General features: G+C 46.0%; 1 protein-coding gene across 1 annotated transcript in view; it reads left to right on the forward strand.

The window, feature by feature from the left end:
* The first annotated feature begins 10547 nt into the window (after positions 1-10547).
* CORO2A (coronin 2A) overlaps positions 10548-19583 on the forward strand; it is a 58675-nt gene continuing 49639 nt past the window's right edge. Inside the window, exon 1 of the mRNA XM_033173337.1 lies at positions 10548-10671. Coding sequence (XP_033029228.1) covers positions 10657-10671 — 15 coding nt within the window. The 5' untranslated portion in view covers positions 10548-10656. The remainder of the gene's footprint in view (positions 10672-19583) is intronic.

Here is a 19583-nt window from a genome sequence, read left to right on the forward strand (position 1 = left end):
CATTAGAAGTCAATTTACAATAAATCTATGTAGGAGTGCCACACTGGCAAAAAATATGCCAAGAAGTGGAATTCCTTGTGTTGAAGCAACAGTGAAACTTGAGTGTGTACAGACTATTTCTTTACAGGCTTGTAAAGGGTAGATTAAGCATTCCAGGAAAGGACATTCTCTTTTGACGTTTTGCAAAAAATTATCTTGCTGGTCTCAGGATTCTAACTGTTTTATTAGATGGGGCAGGTCCCCCCGCTCCCTGTGCTATTGGGACTGTTTGTGCTAGGGTGCCCACGTGTGTCCAGCTTTACAGCAGTTTTTGAAGGGTAGTCAGAGGGCAGTCCTCTGCTTGAAAGTGCCATCAGTATGAGGGCTGCCCAGTCCAAGGCCGTGTACAAAGCATACATTTAAAGGAGCCCCCCCCCCCCAAAAAAAAAGAATCCTGCAAATTGTAGTTTACCTCTCACGGAGCTAAAATTTATAGGACCCTTGACAAACTACAGTTCCTAGGATTCTTTGGAGAGAATGTGTTTTAAATGTTTGAACACCTCCCTTGTTCTCTGAGAATGGCAATGGTGCCCACCTGAGAAGTGCCGGAACTGAGTTACGGTAACTTTTGGCTTGGGGGGGGGGGGGGAAAGCCCTGGTTACTTTTTTTTTCTTATTCCTTTCAAATTCATGGTGCACGTATTTACTCTTCCCTTGCCCCATTTTGAATGCACTGACTTTATGTATTTATTGCTTATGTGTTTCCTTTTGACTCCAAATGGGATTCCATGCCAATTCCCAGTGTTTCATGGGGACCTGGGCCTCCTGAAAGATCCAGGGTTCACAAATAGCTTTCTCTAGTGCATTTCCCAGTCAATCCTGCCAGTCTTTGCTGGGAAGCTGGTCATATGCAGTTCCAAATTGGCAGGTTGCTAGTTGAAACCAAGTTTCAAGGACCACATCTCTCCACATGAACCTACCTGGACCCTGAGATCATCTTCTGAGGCCTTCTTCATGTGCCGCCTCCTCCTTGAAAGGTCCAGAGGATGGCAATATGAGAACAAGCCTTTTCTGCAGTGGCTCCCCACCTGTGGAATGCTCTCCCCAGGGAAGTTCGCCTGGCGCCTTCATTATACCCCTTTAGGGTCCAGGCAAAAACATTCCTCTTCAGCCAGGCTTTGGGCTGCCTGCTATCTAATGCCCTTTTAAATGTGTTGTGTGAGGGGTGATATTTGGTTTGTTTTTGTTCCTGGTTTTGTGTTTTGTGTTTATATTGTAATTTTATGTTGTGAACTGCCCTGAGATCTATAGATAAAGGGCAGTATACAATTTTTAAAATAATAATAATAATAATAATAATTATATAGAGAGAGCTGAATTAGAGCAAGGTTGCTTTTGATTGAGGCCATTTTAGGCCAGTGCTAGAGCTCCTAGCCTCAAGGAATTCTTTATATAAGGGGTTGGGGAAACTGTTCCTGCTAGAGGGCTACACTGTCTTGCGAGGCAACCTTTTAGGGGCCGCATGCCAGTGATAAAAATGGGCGGAGCAATTAGTATTAATTTAAACTTTGCACAGAAGAGATTGCTTCAGCACACACTTGCTCATCCTCCTCTATCCAGGCAAGCAAGAAGCATTATCGGAGTTCAGGGACACATTTTAGCCAGGTGAAAACACTAGAGGGTACAAAACAGGGGTTCTGAGGCCTGGGGAGATTCCTGAGGGTCAGATAGAGACCCAGAGGGCTGATTTCAGCTTCTGAATCCCAGGTCCGCCAACCCTGCTTTACACCAAAGCAGACCATAACCCAATGCTGCATGCTCAGGCCGACAGCAGGTATGCAAGGTATTCAACAGAAGCCTTTCCCTGCTTTTAACATATTTTTAACTGTCAACTGAGGACTGAACTTTACCAGAAAGCTACAGTCTCATGTTTCTCTCATCCTCTCAGGTTAACCTTTATATCGACTGGATTTCCAGTGGTGTTTGACATTATCTAACATGTTTTTTAAAAGGAGGCGCAGGAAAGCTTTTGCTACCTGTACGAAAACATCCAGGGTTGTTGCCAATGGTGCTAGCTGGAGAGTAGCTTTACATGTGTCTTAAAGTGAGTAATCCTTGCCTTAGTACTGTATATTCCCGGAAGCACTTTTCCCTTGCACTGAGTTGGCTGCTAACTTGTACTGCTCCCTGAACAACAGCTTCTGTGGCCTCTACCTTTTACGTTGCTGATGAAGAATATATATTAGTCGTTCTTATCTGCACTGTCACGTACAGGCTCCCACAGGGGAGAAATAAAGGGAGATCATTGAGCAAGAGGTGATCTGCATTCTCTGTTTCTTTTTCTGCTTTCCACTCTGCCATCAGTGATATTAGGATATTGTCTGCAAAAAGAGCTGGGGGGGTGTGTGATCGTGCACCACTTGATGACTGGTAGCTGGATGTGCGAGCTGACTATCGAAAAGTATTTGTATTTGAGATCGTATAAAGAGACCAGATTTCAGACAGTTACCCATCTTTCTTGTGTTTATGGAAGCAGAGGCTCCATAAACCTAGGCTCCCTTGCGCCCTTGGCAAGGTGCTCCAGAGCTGGGAGAAACCATGGACCAACCAGAAACTCTAAAAACTCTAAAAGTTTGCTATTGTTGCCTTTCGTGCTCCGCCAATGACTTCCTTCGCGGTCATCGTGGTCTGCTCTCCTCCTCCTCCTCCATTGTTCCGTCTGCCTGCCTGTCTTCCTCAGCTCACTGCTTTTTTCCCTTTTGCCTCAGTCCTTCCCTTCCTTTTTCCTCCTTCTGCAACTCTCACCTGCTCCCTCTGTCTTGCTTCCCTCTCCAGGAGCCTGCATGCACCACCCAGCCACCTGGAGCAGCCTTGGGAGTGTGCAGGCTCCTAGCCACTCCACGCCCAAGTGGAGAAGCACAATTTTTCTGCACCCTTGGTGGGGGTCAACCAGGCCAGCCTCTAAGTGCACCCCTGTATGGAAGGCCAACTCATGTGCTGCCAGTTGAGTCAAGTCCTCTGCCCACTGTACAATTGGGAAGGAGGAGGAAGAGAGACTTTGCCTGTCCAGTGTTGAAGTGTTAAGACGTTAGCCACCCTTCAGCTCTCAGTAAATCTCAAGGAGGTGCTCAAAACCGTATTTATGTAGCGGATGACCTTTGACCAAAATAGTGACTCAAGCACAGGGCTCTGTCTTCTACACTTTTGCAGCTGTAATACACACCTGTAATACACACAACATCCTGGTACCCTCCATATGCACTGACTGGATGGAAGTTGCAGTCCATGAAATTTTATTTCTGCTGTTTTTTCTTAATGTCTGTCTCTTTCCAGATTGCGTTCAGTCTCTGGTCTGGTATAGAGCTTCTTGTTTATCCTTATCTGTTGACCATGTTTAAGAGATCTGGAATGTCCCACAGACATCGCAGACTCCTGAGCACACCCAGATTCCTTTCTTTTTAAAAAACGTTTTTAACCCCAGTGTAGACATTATGCTACACATGTTTCAGCACTAAGCTGCTCAGAAGGCCTATCAGAGTTGACTCGCACAACCCTTCTCACATTTTGGATCTTCACATGTATTAATCCTAAGATGTGAAGACCCTTGGAAGAAAAAAATGATGTGGGTGTTGCAAGGCAAATCTTCTATCTCACTTTTACCATTAATTACTCATGAGTCAGGTTGAAGAAAGAATCCAGAAAGTTTATTTAATGCAGTAACGTGTTACAGCGGGATAACTCCCGCTGTATTTACTCCAATCATATGCATTCTCATTACCTCATTCAGTGTTGTTAAAAGGTAAAGGGACCCCTGAACCATTAGGTCCAGTCACGGCTGCTTCTGGCGAACCAGAGCAGTGCACTTAAATGCCATTTACCTTCCCGCTGGAGCGGTACCTATTTATCTACTTGCACTTTGACCTGCTTTCAAACTTCTAGGTTGGCAGGAACAGGGACCGAGCAACGGGAGCTCACCCCGTCGCGGGGATTCGAACCACCGACCTTCTGTTTGGCGAGCCCTAGGCTCTGTGGTTTAACCCACAGTGCCACCTGCGCAGTGTTGTTAGCCAGAACTTATTTAGTTACATTTCATTTTGTATGCCTGCACTTGTAGCTTATATAAGCATATTATCAGATCGGTTGATTTGCTGCCATAGTTCAACATCTACTGCGCATAAGCATAGCCTCCACGTGATACAGTTTTTAGCGAAAAGCTTTTGTGCTTTGTATTGTGTGTGCTGTGACCCTCCTTGCGATAAGCGTTTAAAGTGAAATGCGTTCTCAGCATTTTCTTAAAGAGATAGGCTACTATAAGTTCCTTTTAACAGTCACACACATTATCACAATTTTGGGGGCCCCTCCCACAGGGGTCCCTAGGTCCCCTCATTTTTCCATTTCCCCCAGGACTCCACATCCTTAATTATTCCCCATTGACTTTCTCTGCACCCATCTCTGGCTTCTTTCCCCTTCAAGGTGTAATAAACCAGGTGTGAACAGATTTCCGGCTTGCCAGAGTTACTTCCTTCTGTGTTTTACTAGAACCCAGCAGCAGAGTGTGCCTTCACAGCGACTGGGGTATGCATGCGCGTGCAGAGGGTGACAGATTTGAAGGGCAGCATGTCTGTTGAGTCTTTCGCACATTGCCCTGCCAGCGCTGGCTAGAAAAATGCACCCAGGGCCATCGCCCCAGCATCCCCCCCCCCCGCCCGTCCAGCTATGCCCCTGCTAGAACTCCCAAGAGCCAGGTTTCAAAAGTCATAATGGCCAGAATTAAAGTGCAAGTGCTTCTGAGTGCTGGAATGTTGTTTCAGTATCAGTCCTTTTACCAAGAGAGTCCACTCTGGGTCACCCTAATCTTTATTAGTTTCAGCAGCCTAATTTAAGTGGGGGAGGCATTTTGTGGTTGTTCCCACTGCTAAAACTGAGAGTTAAAAAAAAAAAAACCAACCTTGCTGATCTATTACAATCAGCCAGAGATCTACCGGCAGATCCTGCTGCCCCTGAAGTAAGCAATGCAGAAGGGCTTGACTGCTTGCTTGGTCAATACTGTACTGCTGCAACCTCTAGTGTTTCCCACCTGCAACTGCGGTCTTTTTCTAGAAATAAGTTGAAACAGTGCCTAAGAAAATCAGCAGTACCCTGCTGGCCCAAAGCAACCATAATAGAAACAGAATGCCAGTTAGAACCTCACAATCAAGTATGAAGGCACTAGCCTTCCATATTGTTTATTGCCTAGAAGTTGGTATCCAGAGGTTACACTGCCACTATATATAGAGGCTCGACTTAAGACATTATAGCTAATGGCTTTCGCCCAAGCTGCCTGAAAGGATGGGAGGAGCAGCTGGTGGACAGGTGTATGGCAAAAATGTGATAGATAAGCCTCCAAATGTTTGAACAAGGAGCACTGCTTAATACTGAGCAGCTTCTAAAATCAAGAGCCATTCATTTTTTCCCAAGGCCGCAACCTCTGTGATCAACTTCTGCCTTGCCCATAGAGATAGCTACACAGGAAGTTAGCAGTTACAACCAGGGTGGATAAAAACCAATGATTTAAAAAAATTAATTGGATTTTTAAAAATAAAATGCTTTTGGAGGATTTTTTTTTCTAAAGATAGTTTTCTTATTCAAGTTACATTATAGTCCAAAGGCTATTCATCAGAAATAAGGAATTGTTTAAGTTTTTCACGTGTGCTAAAACTCAGTCTGAGGTTTTTTTTAAAGTTTAACCACATCAGTTAACAAACATGGATACATATGCTATATGTTATTGTTTTAGTTGAATAAATTGTTTAAATTGTTATTAAGGAAATGATTATTTTTCTCCTTCCAATAAAGTACAGCAGAAAAGTTGTCCAAATATAAACAGTTAACTTATTAAACCTCACCATAATTTCATAATTATCTGTCTATGTATTTCTAATAGTATAACCAAATCAGTAGTTTTTGATATAACTGTAAAAAAACTACTCTGAAAATTTATTATTCCAAACATGAACCTTTATCTGGTTGTAAATATTAAGATTATATACCAGCAAGATGATTCTTTCTGGTGGGGAAATGATTTAAATCAAGTCTTACTGACTAGTGATTTAAATCGATTTGATTTAAATCAAATCCACCCTGGTTATACAATCATATAGAACAGTCAAAATCTAGTGAAACACTTGCTATAGCTCTTTTTCTGTAAAGTAAGTTCATTAACTGGTCCAGGCTACAGCAGGGCCGCAGATTTAAGATGCCATGTCTCTGACCCTCCACCCTTTCACAATATTTGCCACAGCTACTCTATGCACCTTTGGCTAAGAAACAGAAGTATCACTGGAAGAAATGGATGATATATCCCATGGACTATTGATATAAAGGAATGCCACATTTATTTATTTTGTTAACATCTCACTCATCTTTGGGTCCTCAGACCCAGATATCCTTAATGCTGGAGTAGATTATCACAGAGGAACAGCACATCCTTGGCCATATGAGAACTGTTGACCCTTCGCTCTAGTCATGTCAAGGCAGCAATCCTATGCGCACTCCCAGATTTTGGAGAAGGGCTCAGCTGATTAATATTATTATTTGTCAATTTTGTTAGTTGCTTTATCTCAGGGGCCAGCAAACTTTTTCAGCAGAGGGCTGGTCCACTGTCACTCAGACCTTGTGGGGGGCCGGACTATATTTTGGAAGGGGGGGGGGAAATGAACGAATTCCTATGCCCCACAAATAACCCAGAGATGCATTTTAAATAAAAGGACACATTCTACTCATGTAAAAACACGCTGATTCCCCGGACCGTCTGCGGGCCGGATTGAGAAGGTGATTGGGCCGGATTCAGCCCCTGGGCCTTAGTTTTGCTTACCCATGCTTATCTTGCCCCAATGCAACCCAAAGCAGCTCACAACCAACAAACATCACATGAAAACCTCACACCGATACATTAAAACCAGCAGGGAGATGTTGATGCCAATGGATGCAGACAATGTAGTAGCTAAATGAACCAGTGTTCTGATAAGGCAGCTTCCTGGGTAGATACTGTGTCACTTGCATCTGAGTAAACATGCATGGGGATTGCATAATATCGTTTTGGCTCTGCTGTCTGGAGTCAAGGCAGGCTGGAAATTGTGGCTGGCTACCTACGCTTTGATCCTCCTTCACACGCAACCAAGGTGGGAGGGAAAAGCCCATACTGACAACAAGAATGAGGCGGGAACACTCAAAATGCAAAGTGTTACCCAGAATCCTTTGCAGAACACCAGAACGCTCAGAGGGTACTCAGCTGAAAACTGGGAGGGGCAGGGGGGGTCTTGGTAGGAATGGGAGGAGTGTTTGAGGGCACCCTGGTGCCTATGCATGCCATTTTGGGGACCTCATGAGTGGGTAGAAGATAGAATTTAACATAGCTGGTCTGATCTGTGAAGGTTCATACATTCTGCTTATGTGGGGTGTGGCGTTAGGCAGCCTGTCCTGGACTTTATCTCTATGCAAAGTCTGTTGGTGATAAAGCAAGAATTCTGTACACACACACCAACAGGCTTCTGGAAATCACGCCAAGCATTTTGTAACTTGATTTTTTTTAAAATCAAAGATAATCTTTCCTCCACACTTTGTTATATTATCTGGCTGCCGGGGCTTATCTAAAGCTTTCGACTCTGCGATAAAGGATCCCGCCACAGAATGAGATCTGAGGATTTAGACAGGTTTTAATTCTGCCCTTTGTATTTGGAAGGAAATGGGGGCACTGGGGCAGAGTTGTCCAGCTGTGCATCTCCTTGGCTTCAAAGGCAGGCCAAGACGTTCTGTTGCCCTCAAGCAGCTGTGCTGGGTGAGAATTGAAGGTCCTTTGCAACTCAGATCTTGCTCTCTTACTTACAAGCTAAACTCAGGTTATATAACTGAGGTTGGGGTTTGCGACGGGCACACCTGCTTCACTCACCTGTAAAGGTAAAGGTAAAGGGACCCCTGACCGTTAGGTCCAGTCGTGGATGACTCTGGGGTTTGCGGCGCTCATCTCGCTTTACTGGCCGAGGGAGCCGGCGTACAGCTTCCGGGTCATGTGGCCAGCATGACTAAGCCACTTCTGGTGAACCAGAGCAGCGCACGGAAAACGCCATTTACCTTCCTGCCAGAGCAGTACCTATTTATCTACTTGCATTTGATGTGCTTTCGAACTGCTAGGTTGGCAGGAGCTGGGACCGAGCAACAGGAGCTCCCCCCGTCGCGGGGATTCGAACCACCGACCTTCTGATCGGCAAGCCCTAGGCTCTGTGGTTTAGACCACAGCGCCACCCGCGTCCTGTACTCACTCACCTGTACCACCCCTCAAACAAACAAACAAACACACAACAGAAATTAGTACTGCAACATTTGTAGCAAGGAATAGGTTCTGCCAGGTCTATTAAAAATGCATATTTCCACAATGGTTAGTTGATGTATATTTTAAACTTTTTAATATACCTGTACTGTTTTATTACTATAAATGGAAATAAATATTTTTAAATGAAAAAAGGCCCTTGCGACCAGTATAGACTACCCTGAGCTTTCTCTCAGTACCATGTTGTATTTTGCAGGATGGAATAAACTCTTCCTCCTAGTCACTGACAGAAAGCTGATAGCTGCTGGAATGATTTCAGACGCTAGTCTTTAACATCTCTCATTGTTAGAATGTGCAAAGTCAGACATTCTTTATGCAGTACTTTGTCTCTTGGTAGTAGTTGTACACACTAGTCCATATTAAACCCGGCAGCAATGGTAGTGCTAACAGCATTTTTCATGCGGGCTATAAGATGATATTACAACTCCCCAAAATGCAGGGGTTGGGTCCCCCAGAAGAATAACTAAAATGCATCTCTGGGTTATTTGTGGGGCCTGCCTGGTGTTTTTACATGAGTAGAAATGTGTGCTTTTATTTAAAATGCATCTCTGGGTTATTTGTGGGGCCTGCCTGGTGTTTTTACATGAGTAGAAATGTGTGCTTTTATTTATAATGCATCTCTGGGTTATTTGTGGGGCATAGGAACTCATTCATCCCCCCCCCAAAAAAATATAGTCCAGCCCCCCACAAGGTCTGAGGGACAGTGGACTGGCCTCCTGCTGAAAATGTTTGCTGACCCCTGCTCTTTGCCCTGGCCTTGGACACCTGAGATAGAACCATAGAGCTGGAAGGGGCCAGAGAATCGTCTAGTCCAGGCATGTCCAAAGTCTATTCCGTGGCAGTATATGTCCCTGTGGCAAAAGCTCAACAACTTTGGTGGCCCTCAAACACGTTCAATTCATCAAATCTGTCCCTCTTTGAAAAAAGTTTGGGCACCCCTGGTCTGTAATGCAGGAATCTTCACCCCAATGTGGGGCTGGAACCGACAACCCTGAGATTAAGAGTCTACTGCTCTATGTGTGTGTTCAGGGCCCACCCTATTCCTGTGATTGTGATTGTGTTTTAACTGTTGTTGTTGTTTTTAACTGTTGTAACCTGCCCCTGGGACCTGCTGCTGAAGGGCTGGGAATGAATGTAATAAATAACAATAACATACCCTCCAAGGATAAGGAAAAGCAGGTCATTCTGGGATCAAGTTAGAAACCTGGGCGGCTTCTATAAATCTGACGCTGTCCTTGGAGAATAGGGACATTTGGAGTGTCTGCAACAACAACAACAAATAATTTATTATTTATACCCTGCCCATCTGGCTGGGTTTCCCCAGCCACTCTGGGCCGCTCCCAACAGAATATTAAAAACACGACAAAACATCAAACATTAAAAACTCCCCTAAACAGGGTTGCCTTCAGATGACTTCTAAAAACAAAACCAGAAACACAATAAGCAAAACCGAAATAAATGATGCAAAAATAGGGTTTTTTTTTAATACAGATATATATAAATTGATGCAAAACAGTTTCAAAAACGCAAGGGGAAAAATGCGATGCCAATCATCGCACTTGTTTCATTTGCGTAATTCATACCGATTGCAGAATTGCGATCCGCAAAGAGCGCGCGCGAACCAGCTCGGATCTTAACCCTTCGTGCCCGGTTTCCCAAGGGAGCCGCCGCCTCTGTTCCCCGCAGGGACGGGATTTCTGCCTGCCTCCCGTCTCCGCCCACCTGTCATCATCAAACATGCACAACCGCCGCCTCTGCCGAGTTTTCTGATCTTGCTTTGCCGGACTCCGAGGGCGCACACAAAGGAAGCGGAGGCGTTGGGGGTGGGGGGAGAGATCTTGGCCTGTCCTCCTCTCCTCTCGTGGCTCCACCCACCACCCTTTCTCTCAGAGCGCGCGTGTGGACCCTGCAGTGACTTTGCAAGCGTGCGCTCTTCCTAGGAAGCGTGCTTGCTGGAAGAAGGCAGATTTTGATGGGCTTTAATTTTTAAAAAAATTTTTAAAGGGTGTGTGTGGGGTGGGCAGCAAGCAAAGGGTTTCCACTCCCACCCATCCCATATATATATATCTATAGTCTATACTAGCATATATAAATTACGATCATGAATGAACGTGATTCCATGATCGCGCAGCAGCACCTGTAAAAAGGGATAAACTAGGCGTGCTCTGATACAGGAGGAAAAACGGAGGAGGAAGAAAAAAGTGTTGCGGGTGCAAGAGCAGCAGGATCTGAAATCTTTGCTGCGGAGAGAGACGACTGAGAGCTGGGCGGGCTCGCCAGCCCTTTGACGCTGCACCAAAAATCCAGGCTGCATGACCATCACAAAGGTAGGAAGAGGGAGCGTTGCAAAGGAGGGACGAAAGCGACGCACCTGCTCTTGAACCGCGTCGCAGGTGCCAGGCATTTTGCAAGCACCAGCCCAGATCCGGCAGTTTCACTGCTGCGTCGTGCTTCCGGCATTATAATAGGCTGAAAGCCGTCTGTTCGCAAAAAAAAAAAAAAAAAATACGGGGGAAAGTCTTGCAAATGTCCCTGAGTGGCTTGGTGGATCATTATTAGAAGGGTGGATCTCGACCCTGCATCGTTCTGGATCTGAGGGGGCGGGGCGAAATCGCAACACCAGCAAAAATGCTTGCATGAATTTGACAGCTACATATACTTAGCTATCAAATCGTCGTCGTCCTCCACCCCTTTAAAAACACACACATCTGTCGGGTTGGGTCAGTTGCAACATTCACGTTTGCTCAGGGTAGAGGGGAGCCCTAGCTGATTCCTACCCCAGTCCTTGTGTGTAAAATTAGAAGCATAATCCACCAGCAAGTTCTCCTGGGCAAGGAAACGCTTTTTCAGCCAGCAAACCAATTGGCACATTTCTTGTAGGATCTGAGCATATTAGAGGAACTGATCTCAACCCTATATTATTCTAGATATGCGGGAGGGGACAACATTAGCTCTTGAGATAAAATAAATCATATTGGTTTAGGGCTTCCAACTTTGATTCCAGGACCAGAAGGCCAAATGAGGCCAGAGCCTGGAGAGATCTGTTTCTCTGGGGTGGATCTCCTGGCACGCCTAAGCTGGCCTGGAGTTTGCTTGCATTTCAGGTCACCTGCGGCGAGTAGAAAATCTACTCCAAGGACGAGCCATCAAATTTCTTTGCCAATTGGAAGAACGTTGGTTCTGCTTTTCATTCAAGCTGTCGGTGTCAAGTTCTTTGTTGTGTGTTGTTTGTTCTCAGAATTCTTCTTCCTATACAGTATGCATTTCCAAACGCTAGCTATTTAATTAAATTTAATCATTGCTTTACTACCCACCTAATGCCAGCTAACTGCTCATTGTGCTTGCAACCAGGTGGTTAAACAATGCCCCAAACAGTGGGTTGTTTCAAAGTCTTTCAGTGCATCCTTATTGGGTGAAAACAGGCTTCCAATCTGCTCTAGTGCTTGTTTGGTGCCAAAGGATGTAGTTACTCTGGGTAAGATAATTCAGAGTCCAGGTTGATATTGTCTGTGTGTGACCTCGGTATGCCCTTCTGTACCCATGGGCTTGTGCAGACGTAGATAAGGTGGTTGACACAGTAGGATAGATTTATTGCCCTGACTTTGCCCTGGGGGCCAGGGAGAGACTTATGGAGGATTTGCAACAAGAATATTGCTGTAACTTTGCCCTTGAGTTCAGGGGAACCTGATGAGTAATGCAAAAGGCTTATGATGTTTATTATTTCAAAGGAGGTTTTGTCTGCAGCTGAGGGCCACATGAAGGATAATAATCGTACTCTGGTTCCATAGAATTATTTTGCTATGAGAATGGGCGGCTAGACTCAAAAGAGAAGACTCCTGCACTTTTAATAGTTGGCGAAGCAGAGCGCATTCCAACAGGTGTAGCGTTTGTATCTGGCCATCCTAACGGGTGCTAGGTACCTATATACTTGAGTATAAGCCTAGTTTTTCAGCACATTTTTTGTGCTGAAAAGCTGCCCTCGGCTTATACTCGAGTGAGAGGCGGGCGGTGGGGGCGGCGAGGAAAGAAGCCCTTTCTCTCCGCTTGTACCGCCACCCCGCTCTCCCCAGTCAACCATTCCTTAAGAAGCGTACAAGAACGGCGGTTCTTACTCTCCCCAGGCAGCTTGTTCTATTCCTGAACTGCTCGCATAAATGCAAACTTGGCAAAGGAGGAAGAGGAAGGAGCAGCCCAAAGGGCTGCTTTCTGGCTGCTCGTTCCTCCTCCTCCTCCACAGGGGCAAAGGTGAACCGGCTTATACTCGAGTCAATAAGCTTTCCCAGGTTTTTGTAGGAAAATTAGGTGCCTCGGTTTATATTCGGGTCAGCTTATACTCGGGTATATACGGTAATTGCTGGAGATGTGGCTTAGTGTCAGTTGGATCAGCTATTAACTGTTGGGTGCTAATTATGCAGTTCTGGAGATCGTAAGAATTGCTTTGTTGGATGAGATCAATACATGTGTTCACTGTGGCCTTCTAAGAACCTTCTGGGAAGCTCCTAAGTAGAGCATGGAGGCAGCAGCTATCCCTCCATGGTGTTTTCCTCCAATGTCTATGACCACCATCTGGAGTTTGAGAACCATACCTAGCAATGGTTTGCTTATTTAAAGTGTCCAATGTTGCTTCCCCTGAGCCACATCCGATTCCCAATGTCTGCCATGAAAGAACAATCTACTAAAACCAATAAACATTTTCTCCAATCATGAATAAAAGTTAGGAAGCCAGCAGCCAAATACCTGGTTAGTTATTGAAAAGCAAATGTGAACCTCAGCCTTCTTTGTGTCTTGAGCTCTTGGTCATGGGCACCATTTCCTCCTCTCCGCTCCCCGCCATTTCTTCCCCCTAATTTTCCTTCTGCTCCATCCGTTGGCCGCACCCCTAGTTCCAAGCCTTCGGGCCTAGACTCCATTGCTTTGGCCTGCTTCCTTTAACCACCCCAAGTTCTCATTTGCTAGGAGGGCCTTCTGCTCCTTTGCCAGCTAGTCCCTGTTTCTCTGCCATCTATAGGATCTGAGCAGCTCTTCTTGAGAGACTTAAGGTTAGAACAAGGCAGTTCCTTCAGCCTGTCTTGCCTACCATAGCAGCTCACCTGGAGACTTCTCCTCTAAGCCACAGTATGTCAGGGCTAGGCTGTGAGAAGCAATCTGAGATGAGCCAGAGACCACAGAACAAGCTACAAGTCAGGACCAAAGAGTACGTGGGGTGTAGTGGTTGAAATGCTGGACTAGGACCTGGGAGACCAGGGTTCAAATCCCCACTCAGCCAGGAAACTCACTCAGCGACCTTGGGCCAGTTCCTCAACTTACCCCACAGGGTTGTTGAGTGGATGGATGGTAAAATGGCGGAGGAGAGCACCACGTGCAGCACCTGACGCGCCTTGGAGGAAAGGTGGGATATAATAAATCTCCTGCTTGGACTTCTGCAATGTGATCTACGTGACTTGGAAACTGCAACTAATCCAGAATGCGACAGCTAGACTGATGACTGGCCACAGGGACCATATAACACCGGTCCTGAAAGACCTGCATTGGCTCCCAGTCCATTTCTGAGCACAATTCAAAGGGTTGGTGTTGACCTTTAAAGCCCTAAATGGCCCTGGCCTTGTATACCTGAAGGAGCATCTCCACCTCCATCATCGAGTCTGGAGATCTAGCAGTGAGGGCCTTTGGGTGGTTCCCTCACTACGATAATTGACGTTACAGGGAACCAGACAGAGGGCCTTCTCAGTGGTGACACCCTCCTTGTGGAACGCCCTCCCATCAGATTTCAAAGGGATAAGTAACCATACAACCTTTAGAAGGCCATGGCCCTGCCTACTTCCAAGGTCAAAAACGGTATTTTTATCTGTTATTTTGTAAGCTGCCTTCAGTAAGTTTTACTCGTGAAGGCGGACTGTAAACATATATAAATAAACTTTGGAAGGGTTGCAGAGATAAAGCAGGAGGAGTATTTTGAACGCTCTAAAGTACTGGAGCCTCAACTTCAGGATCTGCTCACTAGAAGGACAGATCCTGAAGTTGAGGCTCCAGCACTTTGGCCACCTCATGAGAAGAGAAGACTCCCTAGAAAAGACCCTGATGTTGGGAAAGATGGAGGGCACAAGGAGAAGGGGACGACAGAGGATGAGATGGTTGGACAGTATTCTCGAAGCTACTAACATGAGTTTGGCCAAACTGCGGGAGGCAGTGAAGGATAGGCGTGCCTGGCGTGCTCTGGTCCATGGGGTCACGAAGAGTCGGACACGACTGAACGACTGAACAACAACAACAACAAAGTTCTATATGAATGCTGTTATGGTAATAATATTGATTGCAGTAATGACCAGTGCTTTTTTCTAAAAAAAAAGTTTAGGGGTACTCACATTTTCCTACTCATATTAAAATACTGCCCCTCTGTGAGGCCAAACTTAGATTCACAAAATGTTTAGGGGTATGCGTCCCCCTGTGTCCCCCCAGGAAAAAGCACTGGTGATGAGCATGGTAATAGTTGTATGAATGGGTGCATAGTTGTAAATGATCAACTTCTCCAACAGTGATAGCCCATATAAAAGTTTGTTCACAGCCAGTCCTTGCACCTATTTGATGAAGTGCTTGAATTTTGTGAGAGCAGGCTGGGGAGTGGAGAGCAAAGAGTAACACACTGATTGCGGCCACGGCACATGCAAAGATCGGCAATGGATTCTGTTTTGCTAGCTTTCGGCCTCTGGGGTATAGTGCTGGAACTTTCCTGTTCCACTCATTAGGCAGAATGGTTTAAAGTGGGGTTTACCCTTAGCTCAAATTACCAGGTGGTTAATTAACACCGAACCTTCCTTTGGGGAGTTGAAGTACGCTCACCAGGGAGAACACACTGGGGCATGGGGGTCCATAATAAATGTGACACACGCCATAGAAATGGGTGTGACAATGTTAAGGGGTGCAGATTCTCCAGCCCGGGGCCCTGAGATCGGTAGCTGTCGCCAGCAGGGCAACTAGCAGAAAAGTTTGTGCTCTGTTGTTGCCAAGTCAGTGGCAGAAGACCTGGCTTCTTGTTCTCACACCAGGCCTGGCCAATCCACAGGCTTCATGCTCTCTGTTAGATGGAGAGGTTGATATTGGCTGCGTGCCTGTGTTATAGATGGATGTAGGACATTCCTGGGTCCTTCTCTGGGACCAGGAGGTTCCTGCTTCAAGTCTTGAAGCTACCAGTAAGCAGAGACCTGTGCAAGCCTTAGCTTTGTGAAGTATATGATTGTTTCCTAGCATTAACCGTAGGATGCATGTGGGTCATTGAGAGGGGGATAATAAAGCCACATTGGCAAGCCCTGCCTCCACCACTGACATTCACTGGGTCCACATCAGTTGGTGTGGAGCTCCCAACTGATGCATGTGCATAGATCTCATGATGGGAGTTCCTGGTTGGACAGGATGCTCCTCTTTACGTGGAAGAAGTATACATGCTAGCCAAATGCACAGATGGCATGGTACATGGCTGTTGCACATGTCAGCAGTGTTAGATATTAAGCTAGGTGCCAAATGGCTCCTTCAGCCAGGGTTACTGTTGCCAAAGCATAGTGTCTAGTTGCCATTTTGGGGGGCCAGAGGGCTCCAAAGTCATATTTTCTAATAAAACTTCTTGGTTCCTGAAATTCATTCTGACTGCGCAGATGAGATATAGTGGCTAGAATTCTACAGGATGTGCTGCTAGTGTGTGAAAACAGTCAAGATCCAAGGATGCCCAGGCATGCACCTCCAAATGATGGAGACATCAGACACCATCCTGGTGACCAGGCATCTTCAATTGGTTGCAAGTGGCCAATAGTAAAGGTAAAGGGACCCCTGATCATTAGGTCCAGTCGTGTCCGACTCTGGGGTTGTGGCGCTTACCTTGCGTTACTGGCTGAGGGAGCCGGTGTACAGCTTCCAGGTCATGTGGCCAGCATGACTAAGCCGCTTCTGGTGAAACAGAGCAGTGCACGGAAACGCTGTTTACCTTCCCGCTGGAGCGGTACCTATTTATCTACTTGCACTTTGACGTGCTTTCAAACTGCTAGGTGGGCAGGAGCAGGGACCAAACAACGGGAGCTCACCCCGTCGTGGGGATTCGAACCACCAACCTTCTGATCGGCAAGCTCTAGGCTCTGTGGTTTAAGCCACAATGCCACCCACGTCCTTAAGTGGCCAATATCCGGGTACAAAATGTGCTTGGCGAATTTTGAATGCTGCATGTCAGCAGTGAGGCATGGCCTGCCCACACAACCCCAGATCTTCCTCCCACACGCTTTCAATGTGTGTCTATGTGTGTGCCTTCTGAACCCACCTCATGTTGAGAAGGCTAGCAAGCCACGGTCATTCGATTCCCCCGCCCTGCATCTTCACCCACAAAGCACTCCACACGTTGTACAGTACTCCTGTTGAGTGTAGGATGAAGCCCTTGATGAACAGCTGTAATGTGAAGTTAATGAAAGGTAAAAGGATACTCAAATAAGTTCATTTTCATTCCTCAGGGTGTAAAATGATCGTTGTGCCAGCACACAGTTGATGTTGTTAGAGCTGTCCAGGAGCTTTTCGTCTTGTGGCTGTGAAGGCAGGAGAGTGAAAGAGACACTAATCCTATATTGATTTAGTTCATGCTGGCTGGTGTGACATCTAACTGGTTTAGTATCACTGGCTATGCAGAGAGCTGGTTCTTTCTACAGCTTCCGCATATATGACATGCAATACTGATTTTATTTTCTGTTGCTGTCATGTTAAAATATGCAGCTCAGTTGGTTAGAGCGTGCTGCTGATAATGCCAAAGTTGCAGATTCGATCCCCATATGGGACAAGTTGCATATTCCTGCATTGCAGGGGGTTGGACCAGATGATCCTCAGAGTCCCTTTCAGCTCAAGAATTATTTGTTTCTAAGTGTGATGACTACTGATGCGCTGTTGTCTTGGGATAGATACATGCCTCCTCCAGTGGCAGGCAACCTTCATCCTGTTAGTGCAACAGAATGCCCCTTGGTTGACGCTAAGCTATCTAATCCAGCTTGCATAAGTGGAGGAGAGGCGGGTCTGCCTTCTGCTAGGATCCATATAGCTCAGTTGGTAGAGCATGAGGCTTTTCATCTCAAGGTTGTGGGTTCAAGCCCCACATTGGGCAAAAAAAGACTTCTGTATTGCAGGGGTTTGGACTAGATCAGGCACCCCCAAACTCAACCCTCCAGATGTTTTGGGACTACAACTCCCATCACCCCTAGCTAACAGGACCATTGGTCAGGGATGATGGGAATTGTAGTCTCAAAACATCTGGAGGGCCGAGTTTGGGGGTGCCTGGACTAGATGACCCTTGTGGTCCTGTCCAACTCTACAATTCTATGAGGCAGATGGTCCATGGTCTCCAAAATCTCAGGTGGCATTCTTTCCTAAACCAAGTTACCAAAGGAGCCAAGAACTGAGCTGATATTACTTATTGTTGCACTGGGTGCTGTACAAGTTAATATATGAAAGTCATCCGGTTGTATCCATAGGTGGCTTTTCGCTATTGCAAAGCACTTCCACAAGCACAAGGCATTTTTGACAATCTCCCTGCCCACTGCAACCGTCTGTGTGCAACTCCCCCTGCCCCCCGAAAAGCTCCTGTGGGTTGTGGGGCTCTCTGGAACGGTATGGGATGTGGCATGGGAATGTCTGCAGCAGGCAGGGGTGAGGAATGAAAATCGAGGGGCCTTCCCTCACGCAAGCAGTAGTTATTTCGCTAGAGCAAACCTACTGTTAGAGACAATTCAGCAACGGGGAATGGCTCCCCCTTTGCTGCTGTCAATTATAGAGCCATGGAAGAGCAGAACTTCAGGCTTTTGGTCAGCAGTGATATGCCGTCCATGCATTGGGAGGTTGGAGGAGGCAGGTCAAGGCGATAAGGCCAGAAGAAGCAATAAACCATGAAAAAAAAAGCCTAGGCTCTTGAGCAGATTCTTTCTTGAAAATCTTCTGATCTATTTAATGCATTGTGCTTCCTGCTAATAAATCAACCCGTTTCTGATCTTGAAGAATGTACTGTACTGCTGGTGATTCATTATCTCGCTGCAAGCGAAACTGGGGGCCTTTCCAAGGACATGCCTCGCCCTCGATAAAAGATTCCCTCCCCTACAGTCTACTGGTGGCCCTTCCAATGTAGCTGCGGTAGATGACAACTCCCATCTGGAGAAGAACGAAGGGAGGCAGGGCATTTGGGACACGGTCTGCATGATCGAGCTGATGTTAATTGTTGGGGTTTCTTGGGTAGCAGATGCAATGAAGGATGGGTAAGAAAGGAAATAAAGCTCTTGGCATATCCTGGGCCAGATTTACTGCCAGAAGTGCCTCCCATCAGTTGTGGTTGGTCTTTTTGTAGTTTCTATTGTTAGAGATTTCAGAGTTGCCTACGTGCAGAATTTCAGCTGTCTATCTCCAAGCAATTAGCAGTTGGCAGAAAGCCCAGATCTGCTCTCTCTCAGACCCTTAGCAACGACCTGTGATTGGTCAATGAGTTCCTAAAGACTGAGCTTTGTGTGAGAGCTTCTGTGGTTAGTGTGTGGTTGGTTTGGAGAAAGTGGTCAGTATAGAGAGAGAGAGACAGAGAGGAAAAGATTTTATGTTTTGTTTCTTTTATTTTGTAAAGTCTGTAAATAGTAACTTATGGATACTAGTTGCTTCAATAAATACTGTATATAGTTATCCAGTGAGTTGCTGAGTTCCTGCGTTGTGCTGTCCAGTCAATTACACAACAGCCAGAAGCTTCCAGAAAAGTCTGCGTCTAACTCTGTGGTGTCCAGGAATATGTTATACTCCTGACACTAAATCTTAAGATCTATATGGAGGTGGAGCTACTTTTGTTGTGTTCACATACAGCTTCCTGAAGGTTGCCCAGGCCTTCTGGCTGGCTGAAGTTCCCCGTCCCTGCTGTATGGGATCAGAGGTGCAGTTAACTTCATCCAGAATTGGAATCTGAGAGGTTCACGGAGCTAGTAGGAGTCTGAGAATAAACCAGTGTCCTGCCCAGAGATGGGCTGCTCAGCGCTGGCACTCCTAATGGATTAGGATCAAGCTCTCCAGACAGCTTATATGGGATAAACGGCAGCAAGCAGATTAAAAATCATGCCTTGACAATAGCTTTCTTTATTGCCGAGGGAAGTTAATATAACTGTTGTGGTTTAGATATATTAAAAGAGAGAGAGAGATTAAAATCCACAGTAAAAACAAACATCAACAAATAAAGCCATCTAACAGGTGAGCAAAG

The sequence above is a fragment of the Lacerta agilis genome, chromosome 16 (assembly GCF_009819535.1).
Source record: "Lacerta agilis isolate rLacAgi1 chromosome 16, rLacAgi1.pri, whole genome shotgun sequence".
Taxonomy (NCBI): Eukaryota; Metazoa; Chordata; class Lepidosauria; order Squamata; family Lacertidae; genus Lacerta; species Lacerta agilis.